Here is a 20,000-nt window from a genome sequence, read left to right as displayed (position 1 = left end):
GTGCTTGTTCTTTGGTGTTGTTCAAATATATATATAAGCTTTATGTGTAACAGTAAAAATACACTCAGCTGCCAGTTTATTGGGTACATCTAGCTAAAATTAACCCAACACTAATGTAATAAATGCAACCTTCATGAAGGTTATAGTAGCAGTTTTTGTTCGCACTGTTTTTAAGGTGTTGATTCAGTCTCATGGTCATTTTGGAGGTTGCTGTTGAGTTGTAATGCAGTACACAGAGAAATGTTTCTAATATCTTGTGCACTGAGGCTGAACGACATGCAAAAAAAAAATCATATTGCAATTATTTGACTGATATTTTTAGGAGGCGATGGTCATTTTTGCATTTCATTTTCCCTGGAAAAAAAAATGCTGATGTGATTTTTTTGTTGGGGTCTTGTTCCCTTGCATGGGAGAATATGATTTGTGGGGGGCATCTGTTTAGCACCGGTTCATTGCTTCATTTATAATGAAAATGTTGTTACACATTTTATCTTTATCAAAAAAACTGCAGCTCACTTGCAATTTCAGTAATAATTTGATTAATTGTTCAGCCCTGTTGTCCACCATGCTTATATCAATGAGGGTAAACTAAATATTATAAACTTATTATTTTAACTCAGTATAATTCAACAACACAAACTACATCCTCCAAAATGATCATACAGTTGAATAAGCACCTTTCTTAAACAGTTTCAACAAAAACTGAACATCACAACATTCACGAAGGCTGGATTAATGTCATTGTGTTACTTATAGATGGAGTTATAGTGATAGGAACCTCCTCAAGGACCCCAGGGCGTCTCAGGACCCCACTTTGAGAACCTGATCTACGTTAAGTATCTATATGCAATAATATGATGCCAAAATTGTTGAATAGCCTCAGGCTGTACAGTAAGCATGCCTTAAGACTGGCAAATAACTTCCATTGCCTAAAAAGTAAATGCACATACATGTTAAATTGCAATTCACGCCCTGTGTCTTTGATGATGTATTGTGCAGTGATGTTGTTGTAACAGGACTGTCACATCTCCATTGAAAACATGGAATTTACCTTTGCCTTTCAATATCTGTGTCCTTACATGTGGGCAAAATCATCCTTTCTATAACCTCATCAGTGTTGGGAATCTCTTTAATACAGCTCTGCTAATTTGAAAAACATGAACATAGTAATTCTTAAAAAAAACCTAAAGCCACAATTTGGATGAAGGCAGTTTGTTTTTCCATAACTTCACACTGAGTAGAGAGGTAATGAATATGCATTATCTGGGGCCAGGCTAGCTAAGCTAACCGGCTACTGGCTCCAGCTACATGTTAACCTTACAGACATGAGAGTGGCCAAGATCTTCTTATCGAAGCTCTGGCAAGAGAGTGAACAAGGGTATTTCCTGAAATGTTGAAATATACTTTTAAACTTTTATTAAACAAGTGTATTTTTGCTGACAGAAAACCAGCAGTGTTATACTATCAGAGAACGTCCTCAGGCTCAACTTTACTTTGAATTTATACCTGAGGGGCTGTTAGCTTTAATTTTCTCTAGTAGGAGGTGGGGATTTCTAACTTTCTGGTGATTAAACCAAAGTTGTTACTCTGCTTTTGGTTGGGGAGATAAAAGTGAAGTGAAGTCATTGTTTTGAGTGCAACCTTCTAGTGAATGATAATGCAGTCATTAATAATTAAACCTATCCTCATTTTCCTTTACTCCCCTGGACCCAGGGTTTCCTTGACCCCAGCTGGAGGGAGCAGGAGCTGCTGCTATTCATCATCATTAAAAAGGCTGAATAATGCTCCAACCCAGGCGATAGTCCGCACCTGTGAAATCAATATCATATTTTCTTGTCTACATTCCTGACAGAGCAAAATTTGCTGAGTATAGTTTTCCAATCTATATCATCTGAACCCTGTCTATTCCAAGTGAAATGAAATGAAACCTCTTCCATCTTTATATATAAGAAGTCATGTCATGTAGATGTGTCGGTTCTTCATGATGTGTTTCATCTAAATCATCTGCAAACTGAAATGTAGATTTAGATTTGAAGGGTAAAAGCTGAGTGGGGATTACAGTGGTTGTGTACCAGCATTACAACAGGAACCCAAGAACGGGAATATATATAATACATACATACATACACACACACACACACACACACACACACACATATATATATATGATACACGTGGACAGCCTGAAAGATTGAGACAGAATGTGCAAATTATTGAATTGAAAACAGAGACAGTGACAGGCAGATACATTTATATCAAAGGTGTTTGGCTGATGCTGGTGACTTACAATGAGACAGCAGCAAGGGCAGAGAGACGAACAAACAAATACATACATCACCCATCATAAAACACACGCTAACAGAAAGATGGATGGAAGGAGAGGGAACCAGCCAGATAAGAAGAAGCAGATTACAGGTGCACGGAGACAAACAAACAGACACAAGGACACCGGGACACAAAAACAGCGACTTAAACAGCAATATGCAGGTTATCTCTGGTTGTAATAGAATTGCAGAAGTGGAAGGGGCCGCTGGTGCCAGAGGTGTTTTGCCCATTTTGTATTTCCATTTAAATTTTCCTTTCAGTTTCTCTAATGTTCTTAAAAAAGAAACCTAGGGCTCATCCCGATAAGGTAACAACCCTACAGGTTTATGTCACGGCCCCCACGAAAGTATCTCAACTGCATTTCTGTGAAATTTTCTATTTTATTTTGGCATGGCGGACAGGTTCCAAACACTACAATACCCATGAGCCTCGGCCATCGTTGCTACAAAGAAGAATCCAGTCAGAGGTGTGAATCATATTGGTAGGGATTTCAAAATGCTTTGTTGTTGTCTCTTGTCAGGTCTCTGAACACCGTAATCTTTAGCTTTTGTGGCTCACGTGACAGAATTTTAAACTCAGTGCCTGGATGTTTCTTTCTGAAAATGTACCTTGGGAGCTGTGGTTAACTTCACCCCAAAAACTTGTATCTTTGACTTTTATTGATCATGTGGACTGATGATTGAACTGACAGAGTGTCATCCAACCTGTAGAAGTGCTCCAACTGTGAAAAATGTACTTTTCCTATGGGAAAAATGAATGAGACTTTTCCTTCCATAACCAGGGTGCTCCTTGCAACACTGCTGGTCATCTGCTAAGCCCCTCCCTCCTCTGAAAAGCTACTGTCTAATCATAGCTTAGCATCTGTAGCTAACCAAAGACAGAGGAGTAGATGTTTAAGTAATAACAGAGTGTTTATCTACACTAACACGAGCATGTCTGGCTTTCTAATTTACTACCAAGAGTAAGAAACAATATAAGCCATAACTGTTAGCTTTAGTTAAACCGGTCTAATTTTCAAACGAGCCAACTACAATCATTAAAAAGTCAGCTGCAGTCTATTTGAAAAGGGGCTCTTTGTAAGTTTTCTCTGCCTCTGAAAGCGGGTGGTGGCGACTGTCGCTTGACAAGAGCTTCACCATCACTGTGTTTACAAGACAGGAGGTTATAATACACCGTCAGAGCAGCGCTACGTCTTCAGCGCAGTGACGAGACAGGCCGGGGCGAGCTGGTTAGCGCGCTAACTGCAGTAGAAACATAGACATAGATATCAATGTATGTAAAGCTGAATATCTCACTGTAAACTGTGTAAGTGTCAATGTAGAAAAAGCTGTGTCTGTCTGAGTGTGACTGTGAGTGCGGAGCAGCATACTAAAGAGTCCTGCACTCCCACAGTGTCCTGCTCCAGTTTATTCACTACAGATCACCCATCACTCCTCCTCTCCTCTCTCTCTCCCTGCTCTTCTCCTTTTCCTTGTTTTGACTCTCGTCTTATTTTCCTCTCTTCTATTCCTCTGCTCCCTACTCCCCCTATCTATTCCCTTTCTACTTCCCATAGTCTTTTACTGTCTATAGTTTCAGTTTGTGTATTACTTCAATACATATATATACAGACTTATAATTGATCATTTTTGATAGTTTGTTCTCTACTCTTGTTTTGTTATTGTTACATTTTCTTATATTTTATATACTATATTCCTCCATACCAGAGTTACACTCAGTTTCTACATCCCTCTTTTTGCAAAACGCAACTTCAGGCACAGCATTCAAAATTAAAAATCTCTTTTCCTCCTTTGGAAAACAACACTAATCACAATGCCAGCCTTTCTTTACCAACTGGCAGCACCTACTCCTCACAGGTGTAGATAAAGCAGCCACAGATGAGCGCTCCTGTCCTGGAGGAGGATGGAAGTCAGCGGTGAAGCAAGAGCTAGAGGTCAAGGAGTGAGAGTACGAGGAGGAAGAGGGGGAGAAGGACGACGAAGGACTGTTGCCTCGGATATGATCAGGGCCACAGTGGTCGACCATGAGCTCAACCTTGGATTGAATATGAGAGAGGGTGAGCGAGAGTTCACTACATGGTTGTGTTCATCATCTGTACATTCAGAAAAGAGAGAATATAAAATGACCACAGTTGGCTGTGACCCACTTGCTGAGAACCATCACCTTTAATCCCAAAGTCAGGGAACAAAAGTATCATGTGCACAGTTCACACCACAGATTACATGAACGCTTGTAACATGATTGGCTGCAGTCTCTGCAAGCTCCACAGATGAAGGTAAGAGACGTGTCTCTGGCTATTTTTAGGTTGAGCGTACAGTAAATCCTTCTGTCTGGAGCTAGGTATACGTGGCTCACCACTACACCTCTGCTTGTTGCTGTAATGTAAAGCACACGGATAAAATGACCATGATTTCTGTTGCTTATTACTGATAATTATACAACTAATAGTGATTATTGTTTTAGGTCCGACTATATTAGTATTTATATAGAATAAGAATAAATAAGTAAATGTGCTGTTGGAGTCAGGATTGTAAAACACCCTGACAGGCCTGAGATTAAACATCTGAATAAAATATCAAGTGAAGACATCTGTGTCATAACCGACTCCTGCATCTCACGACTGGGTCTGCTTTCCCTCGCTTCCCCATCCAGGGTTAAACAAGGATATGGTTACACAATGCTGCACTGGGCTGAGTAAAACAGCACTCACACACACATACAGTGTGCTGTGTGTGTGTGTGTGTGTGTGTGTGTGTGGGTGTGTGCAGCCCTGAGTGTGTCAGTGGGGTACATGTATGGGGGACAAGGAGGGAAGCCCTCACTTTTGCCAAGTAGTAAAACCTGCCATACAATATTTATACCTCCCTTCTCTTCTTCTCCTCCACAAATCCCTCTCTCTCTTTCTCTCTCCAGATCTCTCTGTTGCCCTCTTCTCCTCCCTCTTTCTCCTCCTGTACATCCTCTCCAGTCTCCTCTCCTCTAACCTACTCTCCCCTCCATGAATCTATCACTCGTCTTCCCATCTTCTGCATCCGAGTCCTCGGGCTGATCCCTCGCTGCGTTTCTACTCGTCTCTCTCTCGAGTTTTCTTCTCTCTCATACTGTAGTGGTGCGGATATGCAGATTTTTACATTAACTGTATAACCACCTCTGTGCTGGTGGGTTTCCCCATGCACTGTATACCTACTTAAAAAGAGCAAAGCAGCCAATCATGTTACAATCTTTAATGTAATCTGTGGTCTCGGCCTTCTCTCCATATTTGCATGATATCTGTCTGAGGATTTGTCACTTTTGTTATATTATATATTTATACCACTCTCATTTACGATGCTCATGTAGCGATGGAGGCCACAGTGAGCCCCATGTACCAACACACCGCTGCATCACTGCCTCTGAAACCAAACTCTGTTTCATGTCCTGGTTTTACAGTCTCACATCGGCTGCTGCTTCATTTATCTCCATTGTTCATCTTTGTCTCTCTTACGATCCTCTCAAAGGCTGCTTGTCTTTCTCCTCTCCTTCCCTCTCTGTCTGTGTATTTTTATACATATCTGTGACTGGCTTGATCCCCTCTGCATTGTCAGCACGCACACACACGCACGCACACACGCGCACGCACACACGCGCACGCACACACACACACACACACACACAGTCTTTTCATGTTATTTTGCTGCTGCACAATCACCCTGTAAACAAGCTTTAGACCGCTGCTCTTCACCTGTCACACACATACACAGACACACTCGCTTTGACCTATTTTCAGTAATGAGAGCTTTTTTGTGTTTCTTGGTTCTTCTCAAAACACAAAACACACTGCTGCAACAATCACACACTGGACAGGGAGGGAAGAAAGACTGTCTACCCCCCCGGTGTGCAGTACAGATAAGCCTCCTCTGTGACAAACATGTTAACGTGTGTGTGTGTGTGTGTGTGTACGTGTACATGTGTGTGTGTCAGCTTCTGGCTCATATATCACATTGTCTTGTGTCTTTGTTGTTTGCTAATCAGAGTCTGTCACTCGTCCTGTACATAACTGTGTGGACGTGTGTGTGTGTGTGTGTGTGTGTGTGTGTTCACCCATAGGTTTTGAAGCTCAGAGTGAGCTGCTCAGAGTGTGCTGCTCAGAGTGTGCTGCTCCGCCATCGCCATTGCCATCTTGGCAGTGCCTGATTCCGCCCCTAACTCCCAGCTAATCCAAAAATGGGTTCATGCCGGTTTGTGGCACTCTGTCACTCAAAGTGGCCACGCCCTCACCCTCAAAACCTAACTTTAAGCCATAACAATATTTAAACAGTTGAGTTATATAAAAATTCACTTCCTGTACAGTTGTCATGAAGGAGGAAATTAGCAACAGAGACTAAAACCGTTTTTTGTATCAGGCTGTAAACGTGTTTATTTCTGCAGACAGACTCGACAGACTCTAGTCTAGTAATTGCAGTTTTTAGTACTTCAGTGGTGGCTTTATTTTCCAGCCTCGGAGAATGCCGCTTGGTCACAACCAAGTTTGCAGCAGGGGACTAAACAAGCAGTCCCACATCCTATAGTGGTTCAGTCCAAACTTGACCTAAGAGACTGAATGTCTTGCTAAAGTTTGAGTTATTAAAGTTATTAAAAAAAATAAAATTGAGAAGGTTCTCAAAGTGCACCACGATACAACATCTACTCAGTGGCTTCCAGCTCAGCCATTAAACTGGATCAAATAAACCGATCACATTAAATTAAGTTAAAATAAAAAATAAAATAGTTTATGATTTTAGCACATTATCAAATTGCATAGGGGACTAAGCTAACGCAGAGGTAGCCTATAGTTTGTAGTTGAGGCAGTTACCAGAAAATGAAATTTGCATCTGGAAAGAAAGTTTGGTTTTTATAATGAATCATTAATCTTTTCAACTATGTATTTGCTGATCACTGTTACTGTTTTTGTAACATTTCCTTGTGAGCTGCCAAGTGCAGGTTTATTTGAGGTGAACCAGATTCTTCGAGGCCGAGTCTCTGCTGCTACTGTATGAATACGTGAATACTAAATGTGCTTCTCGTATGCCTGGTTCCAAATACATGCTGTTTCCCTCTATGTGTTTATTTCGAGAGAAGGGACAAAAAGAGTTTCTGTCTGTGTTTTCATATTGTGAACCTCTCCGCTTGAGCGAGTGCATAAACACGCTCACATACAGTCAACTGCTTTAATTTGTAAATCAGGAGGTCCGGGAACACAGAGAGGGAGGAACTGGGGCTGAAAAATAAAAACACAACACATAGAACACAACACACAACACACACACACACACACACACACACACACACACACACACACACACACACACACACACACACACACAAAACAAACAGCCCTGTCCATGGTTCTGAAACAACAGCTTAGCAATGGTCACATGTATCTTCATCCAATTAATTCGGTTGTTTTATGTTTTGTATGAGTAACAGAACAGATGACATTAAATATTACACAAAATGTATTTAGCCGGCAGATTTTGATAGTGACAAAGGATCCAACAGAACAGTGGGCTGTCCCAGATCCTTTTACAACAGGATCCAGCACAAACTGAGTCCTGCATACAGCACAGTGCATATATAATTGTACTGGAGCTCTCTTGTAATGTACTCGTCAGCCTCAATGGGAATCTCCTTGTCAGGGTTTATAAAGAGGAATCTTCATCCTCTGCACACTCTTTGTGCTTTGTTGTTGTCATGTCTCCCATCTCCTATGACGTCCTAACATGTATGTGTGACATAGCGTCTCTCTTTCTGTTCATTTCTCCGCTGCATATCACCGTCTCCATCACCACTCTCTCCACATTGCTCCTACCTCCTGCTACTACTACTGTTTTCTAATTATAACAACATTAAAATGATGACCAGCTTTTGTTGGATTCTTGCTGCTTTTAATGACGGTGCAAAACCAGCTGATTGACACCACTTAGGAAATGATGTTTTCTACACACACGCTGCAGACGAGGAAAAAACTGCGCTGAAATATCCCAATTAAGATTTTCTTCTGCAGAGTGAGTTCATAACGAGTCTCCGAGTGACTGCCAGGGAGAGTAAATGAATCTGAAATGAATACGCTTGTGCAGACTCGTTTACACTGTGTGCTCATTATAGATTAACACTTAACATGATACATGCATTTCTATCACAAACAACACTCATGACTTGTTTGTGCAGCAGACAACCACACGCCGCCATGTTAGCAGCAGCCTACATGAAGCACTTAATACTGTGAGAGGAATTAAGGGGCAAAGAGGCAATAACAGTAAACACACTAATTAGATTACACTGTTCACTATCACTCAGAGTGGCAAAGCCGCTCTGTGAGGATTACTTTTGATCTTTATCTTTACACAAACCACTTTATTCGGCATAGTTTGCAGTCTTTTAGCTCAGTTTAATTTATTCTCACAAGGGTTGGAGCTGGCAAGACCAGTGGGTGGAGGAATTTTGTTCTGTCTTTTGTTGTGCAGCAGACACACATGCATCATGGATAAACAGATACAGTACGAGCCAAATTGATGGAGAAAATGATGATGACCACCAGGAGCATCTGGCACAGCTTCAGTGCTCCTTGGCTTGTTTTCTCTAAGTCTGTAAAAAAAAAAGAAAAAGAAAAAAAAGAAGCTGTTTTGATGATGGTGATGAGAGTGATGTCTCTCTCACCCCCAATGTCCCACTGCATCACGACATCATTTCCAGAGCCTGTTTCGCATGCAAGGAACTGACTCTCTCGTGCAGGTATAAATGACTGTATAACGGACTTAAAATTAACACTAAATGACACATATTTACTATTTTTTTTTGTTTGTTTATGTCACGTCCCCTCCAAAGTCTGTAAAACAAGCCGGTGAATTTCCCCTCTTCTAATGAGCACTGTTCAGAAAATACAGACAACACAGTTGTAAGTAATTAAAATGAGTAAAGTGCAACCACAAAGTATCTGTGGATCCTAAATGAGCTGCGTTTTGCTCAAATGCAAACAAGGTCGGCAAAGCAGCTCTAAACTATACTGGGAATGTGGCAGCTGAGGAGCAGCCTGCTGGAACGCCTCCAGTGGAGCAAAAAAAAAAGAAAAAAAAAAAGGCTGCACTTTGACTGGAGGGACTTAATCTAGTTCCTGAACATTAGTTCTACTTGTAAAATAAGTCTCTTCTCCAAGGTCGTACGTGTCTGATTGTACAGGAGTTCTGGGGCTTTAGGGAATTTGTGGGCCTGAACGTCACTGGTTGGTTAAACACAGACACCATGTCAACTGCAACTTTAGTACCCCCTCATTCACAAAATAATGAAGAATGGGGTGAAACTAGTATCATTATAGACGATGGGCGGACAGGGGAGCAAGTGAGGAAGAGATCATCATCATAACCATAAAACACTCAGATCTCAATCTCCCTGTCCACCTCTGCATGTTCTTCATCCATTAAATCAAAATCAAACATCAGAGTAAATACAAAGAGTAACATGATGACTGAGCTTTTCAAACACTGCTCTTATTTTTTAATCTATCATCGGTCTCACAATGTCTTGTTTAGTTCCTGAGTTTGTCTCCCCTGGTTCCATAGTTCCTACAATGATTTTGGTCGGAAAGGGATCTGATCTTTTATAGGTGCTCAGCTGCATTGAGGCAACACAAAGGCCACAGCATATGATCACTGTCATACTCGTACAATTTAGAAAGGTTGAAACCAACAATTATTATATTAAATACATCTGACAACTGTTTTCCTTAATAACTGATTGATTGGATTATTCCCTGAAGTCCACGTTCACATATTCAAATGACCTTTGTTGTCTGACCAACAGTGAAAAACCCAAAGATGTTGAATTTACTATTATTGAAAACTGGGAAACAAGCAAATATTCACCCATGAGAAGCTGGTTCCAGTCAATTTTTGGCATTTTGGCAAAAAAAAATTTAAAAAATGAAACGATTAATCAATTAAGCAACTAAATTTTGCAGAGTACTGGCGCTGCCTGTTAAAATAATGAAACTGCCATATACAGGGTCATTGAGGGGCCAACAAAAAATTTTTTACCCCTCAGTGGTTAATCCATCCATGGTCTTAAACCTGCAGATCACACACTCACACAATTGTCTCTGCCACAGATCACAAGGGCGAGGGGCCACAGCTCTCCATCTGATGTTTTGTGTGTTGTCGTTTTACTGGTTTCAAGCAGTGACTCACAAACTAGTGCTCACATGGGAACACACTCACATACTGCACACACTCACATACTGCACACACTCACATACTGCACACACGCAAAGCTTTTAATGGCAAATGAGACACAGGAGGTCACAGGGAGACATGTATGTAACAACTAATATCATGAAATCATACCATTAGTACTCCTTTTTCTCTCTCTCTCTCACTCACACACACACACACACACACACTCACACACACACACACACCATTCTAGACTGAATTTTAGCTGATGGTATCTGGGCTAATCCTTCAGCTTTTAATACTATGGAGGCAGAAGTAAAACTGCCATGATAATGCAGCTTTCATATGAATGGGACCAGGAGGACGATGGGAGGGGGGAATGAAAGAGGGTGGATGTTAAAAGGCAGGGGCAGAGGAGGAGGAGGTGGAGGAGGAGAGACCCAGACAATGATAATGGAAACGAATGAGAGATGTGTGGGAGATGTAAGAGAGGAACTCACCCATCTGTATCCTGGAAGTTGACATTCACTTTCTTTGCAGAACCGAGGAGCTCTGAAACACAAATAAAGTGAAACGTGAATTGATTTTTGCAGCCAATAAACTTAAGTGATAGCTGGATGATGCCTTTTTATGATGTAACACAGCAATCAGTGCTGTGTTTAATGTTTATGTTTACAGTATCATATGGGATGAGTATTCTGTAGTCAGTCTTCAAGCCAAGGAAGCATCATCTTTCATTTTTTCATTTTTCCCCTCGTTGTTCGTCATGAGTCATATCGTCTTCATATTTCCTCGTCTGCTCTTTGCAGGAAAGAATGTCATTTCCTCGAGTTCAGACCCCCACGGTGATAATATGTCTGCCATTCAGAATATTTACATCACTCAGAGCAGGCAGGCTACTGTGTGCAGTTAGACATGGAGCGAGTTCACATGGATGGATCTCACATGCAAAACTCACAGACAGAAATCATCGTCATAAATACACTACAGCTGCACAGCACCTTTCTTTCCAGGTCAAATAACAAAATGTTATTAAAGTCAAATAAAATGTTTTATGTGTTGAAATGAATGTATTGCACATGACTTCATTGCATCCCTTTGGCCTCATGTTGTGTTGTTGTGAGTGCACAACACGCTGGTGCCAGCTTTGAAAAACCATTTTGTGACTGAGCTGTTGGTTAAATGCTCCTCATGAATAAATTTAAACCGACTTTTGAAACACGTCACACTTGAGTGCAGATGCTGGCACTGCATTATGTATTTACATTAAAGCTGTGTAGGTTGTGAACAAACAACATAGTCTGCAATAAAGATCAGAATGTAAATCTGTCTTGGAATGGAAATAATGGAAATATATGATAATAACGCAAATACGAGACGCAGTTTCTCCTGCACATGACAGAAAAATCAGAAAAATATCAGATAATATTAATGGCATGGACAATAATACAGCAACAACTACCTAAATAAGAAGATTTAGTTATGTTATGGTTAGGCAAGAGTAAAAATTATATTATAATAACAAATTTAAGTTCCTGCCAGACTGGAGGGCATTACTCTCTTTGGCTTTAATTTGCCAGCATTAAGTCATAATCCCCATGTTCTCCCTTTAAGTAAATGTAAAGTATTTCTTTAACATTTTGTGCACATATGAATGTGCTTTATTCCAAATTCAGTGACATCATCATACAGCTTGAAGTGCGTCTTCATGCAGCTCATGGGTTTGGATCAGTTTGATTTTTTCTGTCCTCACAGTGATGATGTCACTGATTCACTCGCTCACTCTCTCCATCACGGCGAGTGGCTCGCAGCCAGAGCAATGTCACAACTGAGAAAACTAACGGCAGGGTCGATGAGCTTTGTCATGATATGCTGGTTAGGCACTGATGCCTATTAGCGCCAATTGTTAACACACAAACATGTATTAACACACATACTGTATATACACTGAAAGAAGACACTCATATACACACACATAAAAGTGTAAGACTGTATTAAGTCTACTAACACAACATTTTGCTACTGTCACCCACATTATTTTTCATTTTATGCCCTCTGTTTTTGTCTCCTGTTAGCTGACGATGCAGCACAGAAGATAAAGATGAGCCTGCACTCTCTCTTTCTACTCTTTCTCTCTTTGCACCCACACACACACACACACACACACACACACACAGACACACAGACACACACACACAAACACACACATGCACACACACTCCCTCCAGGGTGCAGGAAACAGGACAGTCCCTCTATTGTAGAGGAGACAGCTCCCAGCGCCACTGGCAGAGGAACATTGATTTCCTAACCGGCTATTTCTGGCCACTAAATGCAGGGATTCACTCACACACTCTATCTCTAAAACACACACACACACACACACATGGACCAGGAGGTTTCTACATCCTCTTTGTGTGTACTTGTTGTAAGAGGGGTGTAATGCCACAGAACCTGATATGCATCGACTAACATGCATTACAGTAATACTAAGGTGCGGTGAATGGTGATAAAATGAAGAAAAGTTTGAAAAAGGCCAGAAAAACAAACATGAAACGACAGAAAATGATAGAAGAGAGTATTTTATAATTTAGGATATCACTGATAAGCACCACACAATGACTGGCTTCTTCCCAAAAAAGAACAAAACATGCTCATACACAGAAACACACACAGTGTTTGTCTACGGTCTCTTACATCTGTCCAGCAGCTGCCAGCCGTAACCTTTTGACCTCGTGACGTCACGGCCACTAGCCCTTAGACATGACCCCTACCTCTGTGCAGCCCTGTTATGCGACAGGAAAATGGTGACACCCTTTGCAATAAGGCAAAAATCCCCTCCTTTAATCTGACGGTGTCTTCATGACAGACCTTTGAGGGGAAAAGTTGCATCTGGTTTTTACAAGTTACAGGAAAGATACGCCCTGCAAACTCATTCCACTTTCTGTTTGATGGAGGCAGGTTTCCTCAAGCTGACTCCTCTGTGTCATTTATCAATATCCTCCATTTCCCAAAATGCCTTTTCAACGACTTTAAAGGGAATGACCATGAACTTGACGTATTGTCCGTTCACTAAGCTAACTGTTGCTACATCTGTCAAGCTTTTCGTTTTCACACAACACAGTTGATCACGGTGAAAGGTTTACCATCAATAATTACAATAATTAGGACAAAAGCAGGTCTCTTGTTTTCTAATAGGTGACTGTCAACGGTGGCAGCTGAAATGACAACTGTTGCTGGCAGATTGTATCAGCTGTAGCTAGCTGGCTAATTATGCTAACAATAGCTCTGTGAGTTCATTAAAAACACTGTGTTTGATTCACTTTTTACTCTTTCCATTTCAAAGCAAGACCCCTCATAAAGGCTCATAAATATGAATTTGACAGCTACATACATGATACTGTGCTAAACAACTGCAGCTAAAGCGTCTCAGGAAAAATGTTAGCATCCCTACCAGTTGATCCATCTTGAAGAATTACAGCATTAATAATGTATTGCATGTTAGCTTTTGTATTTTTGGTTTTGGAAAGGCTAAGAAAAGACACCACCCTCCAAACTCTACATGATTATATCTTATCTCATAGTTATTAATAACATATGATGAGTCATTAATATTTCAGCATAGGCACTTTTAGACAGTGACTACATAAGAAGGATGGCCAGTAATTAGATATGCAATATTACACTATACTGCAACGTGGCAATACTAAAGTTGAACCAGCAAAAGTTCAGTTAATTCAGACCAGCATAAAAAGCTTTAAACAGTCCTGTGTGCAGTGTGCAAAGAGCCAATTGAATATATTGATCATTTTCAGCAGACTAATGAGGGTGAACAATTTAGATACCATCGGCTGAACACACACCCATGCACGCACATACGCACACACATACAAACCTGGAATATAACACAAACACGGTGATGAATGCCTCATGTAAAAGTTTTTGCTATTGCATCAGTGTGTCCATGTGTGTGTGTGTGTTGCTCAGAGATACTGGACAGCAACAGAGTAGACAGTCAAAACAAACAGTGAAACCATGGTTATGAAGAGGACAGCCAGCCGAAAAACACACTTCTTCAAAGCACTCCAACACTCCACACCCACAGTGCTACAGCCTCATTAGAAAAACACACACACACACACACACACACACATAGGGCACACACACAAATACTGTGGACACCCATACACAATCATGTCCAAACAAAAAAATGGCATGTATGCTTAAATGCACAAAAAAAAGAGTATACATTATTACACACATCTGACTGCAGGTTAATTGGAGTCACTATAAAAGCATCTGACAGCACCCATAGGTGTTTCCTGTGTTCTACCAGCCTAGATCTGCCAGACGGACGGGCTACGGACGGGACGGTACGGACGGTACGGGCGGGGGGGGGGGGGGGGGGGGCAGCATCTACACTGTAAAACCGAAACTGAATATAATTAAATACAATTAAAGACAAAGATCTTCACCAGTTTAAAACCATAGCAATTTAAAAGTTTTGTGGTAATCAGAAAATAAACTTTCAACACAGACGGAAAACTTCTCTGGAAAGGCTTGAGGCAAGCAATCTTTAAAAAACTGAGAAATTAAAATCTGTTATTATAAAGTCTAAAATAAATGTTATTAAAAATGTTGAGCCCTTGGGGATTTGGGGGAGGCTCTTCTCTGTGTATATGCCAGTCAGGATCTTGGCATGCTGCCTTCCTTTAAAAGATAAAGCGAAAGACAAAGTGAAAAATACAACATAAACAAGTGGGTTGCATAAGCCAGAGAAATTGACCATTTCAGCAGCAGTAAATACAAATGATAGATGCAGCAAATGGTGATGATAGAATCAGCTTCAAGAATGAGTCAAATACAAAAGCAGAGCGTGTAACAAGGGGCAACTTTTCAAGTATGTATGAAGCAAAAATATGTTAAAATATGTGGTGCATTCAATATGAAATGGTTTTGAATGTCATGAAATATTCAAAATGTAAAAATAAGGGATGTACTATTCTGTACTATTTTTTTTACAATTTGAAATCTTGACATATTAACTATGTAAACCACTGTTAAAAAAAAAGAAAACATTACAGCTCCCCTGCTCACTTCTGTAATCTTTTCTGTCTAACATTATTATTTGTTGTTAAAGAGCCTACAACCATGCTAGTGGCTCTGTGAGGCTCTGCGACACAGCTTAATGGTAACTTCAGCATGCTGATAACAATGCTAACGTGCTCATTTGTAGCAGGTTTAAAAGGGGCTATTTGTAAGTTTTCTCTGCCGATGAATCTGGTTTCTTGCCGGGAGCTGGTGGTGGTGATTGTCGCTTGACAAAAGCTGCGGACATTGTTGTGTTTACAAGACAGGAGGTTATAATACGCCCTCTGAGCAGCACTACGCCTTATACGTGCTATCAGAAAGTGACAAGACAGGCTGGGGTTAGCTGGTTAGCATGCTAAACAAGAGTTAACATTGGCATTGCTTTGCACCACTGCAGACAGCTCTTAGTGAGTAAAGGAGTAGACTGGTAAGTAAACAGGTGTTAATGCAAATGCTAATGCTGGCTACATGGCAATAGCAAAACTTACAAATAGCTTCTTTATCGTTCACTATGTTCACCATCATATTTTGTGTTAGCATACTAACAATTGCTAATTAGATCACAGACAGCTAGGGACAATGGAAATGCCATTAGTTTGGTAGGTATTTTTAATTTGGCTAAAGTATTCAACACATTTTTGATCCGATGATGAAGAATTAAGGGATAATCAAACTTAAATTTCATGAAAATCCATCCAACGTCTGTTGACATATTTGGGTTTGGACCAAAATTTGGACCAACCTATCATCTAACATATCCCTACAGGCCATGCTGCTAGCGTAGCTAAAACCGTCATCCCTTTCACAGCACAATTACTGTTAAGTCAGGTTATGTTCAAGGGCTGGATTTTTAGTAATTTGCATTATTATTTATGTTTATGTGATTTTAAATGAGGTTTTCTTACTTCTGAAATGGTTCCTCTTTGACCTCAGCACCATATTCACAAGTATATAAACATTTTAGTGTGTGTGTGTGCGTGTGTGTGTGAGACACTCTGGAGGAAAGCAATCCACCAACTCAGAGATAAGTTAACGGCACAGTCAACTCTGCCCACTCTGCTCTGTTTTGTGTGTCTATCCTGAAGGGGTATCGATCGCTTCCTGTGAGCACACCCCAGTAAATGTCAAAGGTCATTTAGAGCTGAAAGGCATGATGGGTTTTTAATTGTAGTGTCTATGCATGAGCGAGCGTGCGCGTTTAAAAAGGTCAGATAAATTCATATTCCGAGTAAGAGATAGATGCAGTGAAGGTAAAAGAAGAGACTACATGTTTTTTTAGGGGGAATTATTCGCAGTCTGCTGATTATGTGTTTTCATACCCGTGGCAAAAATGGGCTGATCTCATCCTCCTGGGAGAGGAGAAGGGAACAATGTCCCTGCTTCTTTTAATATGCCGTGCTGTTATATAATATGTATCCTGGGGAAGACTGTTTCTAGTATAAAGACAACAAGGGAGTTTATTTTGTTCTATCCTGAAATACATTTACATTACAAAAAAAAGAAAAGGAAAGGAAAGGAAAGGACGATTTCTTGTTAGCTCACTGCCTTCTCCTGTCTCCCCAAATTTCTCTTTCCTTCCTCTCTTCCTCTCTTTTTCTCCCTGGCAGTGAGGATGGAAAATAGTGTGCTGGACTCTGGAGTGCTCTCTGAAAGTAGACCTGTTGTCTTGGCTCTGATCGATCTGTCCCCCTTTCCCCTCCTCTGACTACTTCCCTCACCTCTCCACCCCCACCCCCCTTTCTTCATTTTCACTCCGTTTATTCCAGTGGCATCCCTCCTTCCAGGTCCACAAATGAGAAAGGTGATAGTGTTTCTTTTCTCTCTCTCTCTCTCTCTCTCTCTCTCTGTGTTCCTCGATTGTGGCAGTAAAATTACTTTGGCAGGAGGTTGTAGCAGGGTCTGTCTTCATGCATTCATCCTGCATTATTAAGGTAGACTCTTTTCCTGTGAACATTACCCAGAAGAATCAAATCAGGAATGTTGTAAAACTACACTCTCATGTCGGTTTAAGTTTTCCCTACTCTGAGAAATGTCTTTTTATTGACCTTTGAGCAGACAAAACTGGCAAAAGGTGATTTTTTTCCCCCTTTGCCTTTTGACTTTTGTAATTCTATTGATCCTAAGCCCAGTATACATTTCAAAAGGTGCCTCTTAATTATATGAATCTACTGTATCATTTTCACTTATCATAGAAAATCACAAGTCTAAATCAGCTTTAATTATTTCATCTTTGTCTCTAAAAAGCCATGTTTTGTCCATTGGGTTCATAAGGCTGGCAGCTCCAATTACAATACCCATGAGCCTTAGCTGCAATGGCTGCGGAGACGAGGGCAGCTAAAGTAGTGACTCATCGAGGGGGTGACCATATCAGAAGAAACGCAATGAAATAAAACAGACACATTGTCAAAGCAGTGGGTTTTGCCTTAGCTGTCTTAACTTCATTTGCGAAGAGGGATCAGTCTGAAGCCTGAGAGAATTATCGCCCGTATAGTGATGGGCAGATCGGCTCTGATGTCATCTGTATCAAGGCTATACATAAAGAACCCACCTGCCACCCACCCAAACAAATTACTTCTAGGTGGGAGATGGTAACATAGTACACTGAAGTAGGCTGGTTTTACACTTATTTAAAGTCAAAGTTCTCAGGTATTTCTACAACAGCCTGACCACAGTTCGACATTTTTAATCCATTCAAACTAAATTCCTGAATGTCTCAGATACTTCCCAAAGACAAATCATTTAAAAGCATATAATAGGTCGTGGCTGCTGCCCAAAATAAATAATGAGTTCAGACTTTTTTAAAAGTCACTGTGTTCATTTTTTGGTTTTACTTTGCCCATGTTTATCTGTGTTTTCATCCACAGCAGGAGGCTGCTCTAAAAACCTTTCCAACACCAAACAACAGATAACGTTAGCTAGCTGGAAACATGCTGAAGCTGTTAGCAACTAAAGAGTGAGTGAATATTTCACTTACATTCGTCAGGTGGCTCCTAATGAATGATAATGTTGCTCAGTATCTGCTAGATACAGTGTAGATGAGTAACTGTTTGCTAACAAGTTTGTCATATCAGCTAAAAAGGTGACAGATGATTTGTCACTGTTGTGTTTGCAGCCGTGCAGCCCAAAATGAGTTATTGCAGGTTAAACATTTTTTGTCATTGTCCAACAGTCTCCTCAAGCTTTTCACCACTTAGTGGTTTCATACAGTGATTAGAAAAAAAGTCTAATTTTGCATCTCCATGTGAACTAGCCTGTGTCACCTAATTAGCCCTGGGGAATGCTAAACAAGCGCACAATAACTTTCTAACCTAGGTCACTGCAGGCCTTAAAAACAAATGTTTTTAATACAATTAAAATAAGCACACAAAGAAGCTGTGGGTTTATATAAAGATTCACCTGCCAGGAAAACATAAATTTAGCATTGTTACCACAGTAGTTGCTAAAATTCATCCAAAATTCAAAATGTTGCTCTCTCCTTCATGCCTGTGTGCTCGTGTGTGTGCACCGCATACTAGTGTTGCCTTGGACTCCATGCACTCAGTGACCTCCCTCTTATTCTCTGACATCATAAAAGGACATGGCCGCCCCCGTGTCATCAAATAAGGACAGAGACTCTGTACAAGACATCATATAAGGACAGAGTGGGTAATAATGGGAGCTCTGCCAACATCATTCCCTGTCTGCCGGATGCACACACACACACAGTTAATCGGCCTACACACACACACACACACAAAGAGCTGTATCATGAGTGTATACACACACACACACAGACACACACACACACACACACACACAGACACACAGACACACACAGACACACACACACACACAAAGTTAATCGGCCTACACACACACACACACACAAAGTGCTGTATCATGAGTGTATACACACACACACACACAGACACACACACACACACACACACACAGACACACAGACACACACAGACACACACACACACACAAAGTTAATCGGCCTCCACACACACACACACACAAAGTGCTGTATCATGAGTGTATACATACACACACACACACACAGTGACAGGCAGCTTCACATCCAAACCAAATACAGACACTACAGTGATTTGTGAACAAGTTCATTAACCTGTAGTTAATTAGTATTAATAATTTATCTGCATATACGTAAATACTACCAGCTGCCTGTCACTGTGTGTGTTTCTGTGTGTGTGTGTGTGTGTGTCTGTGTGTCAGCATGGTAACTGCAGGAGCTGTTTGATCCTCATTGACTCTCTATGCTTCCTCTCTCCTCAACACTTCCTGGTCAGAGCTCTGTGAGCAGGTAGCACACACATGCCATCTGCTCACATCTCTCTCACACACACACACACACACACACACACACACACACACACACACACACACACACACACACACACA

General features: G+C 40.8%; 1 protein-coding gene across 1 annotated transcript in view; it reads right to left on the bottom strand.

The window, feature by feature from the left end:
• Positions 1–20,000, bottom strand: part of caskin1 (CASK interacting protein 1) — a 103,356-nt gene that overhangs the window by 35,488 nt on the left and 47,868 nt on the right. The window contains exon 2 of the mRNA XM_022747921.1: positions 11,009–11,060. Coding sequence (XP_022603642.1) covers positions 11,009–11,060 — 52 coding nt within the window. The remainder of the gene's footprint in view (positions 1–11,008; positions 11,061–20,000) is intronic.

This window comes from Seriola dumerili, unplaced genomic scaffold, assembly GCF_002260705.1.
Source record: "Seriola dumerili isolate Sdu_G_001 unplaced genomic scaffold, Sdu_1.0 BDQW01000113.1, whole genome shotgun sequence".
NCBI classification, from domain to species: domain Eukaryota; kingdom Metazoa; phylum Chordata; class Actinopteri; order Carangiformes; family Carangidae; genus Seriola; species Seriola dumerili.
Note: the sequence above shows the minus strand (reverse complement) of the source record. Positions and strands in the feature narration are given on the sequence as shown.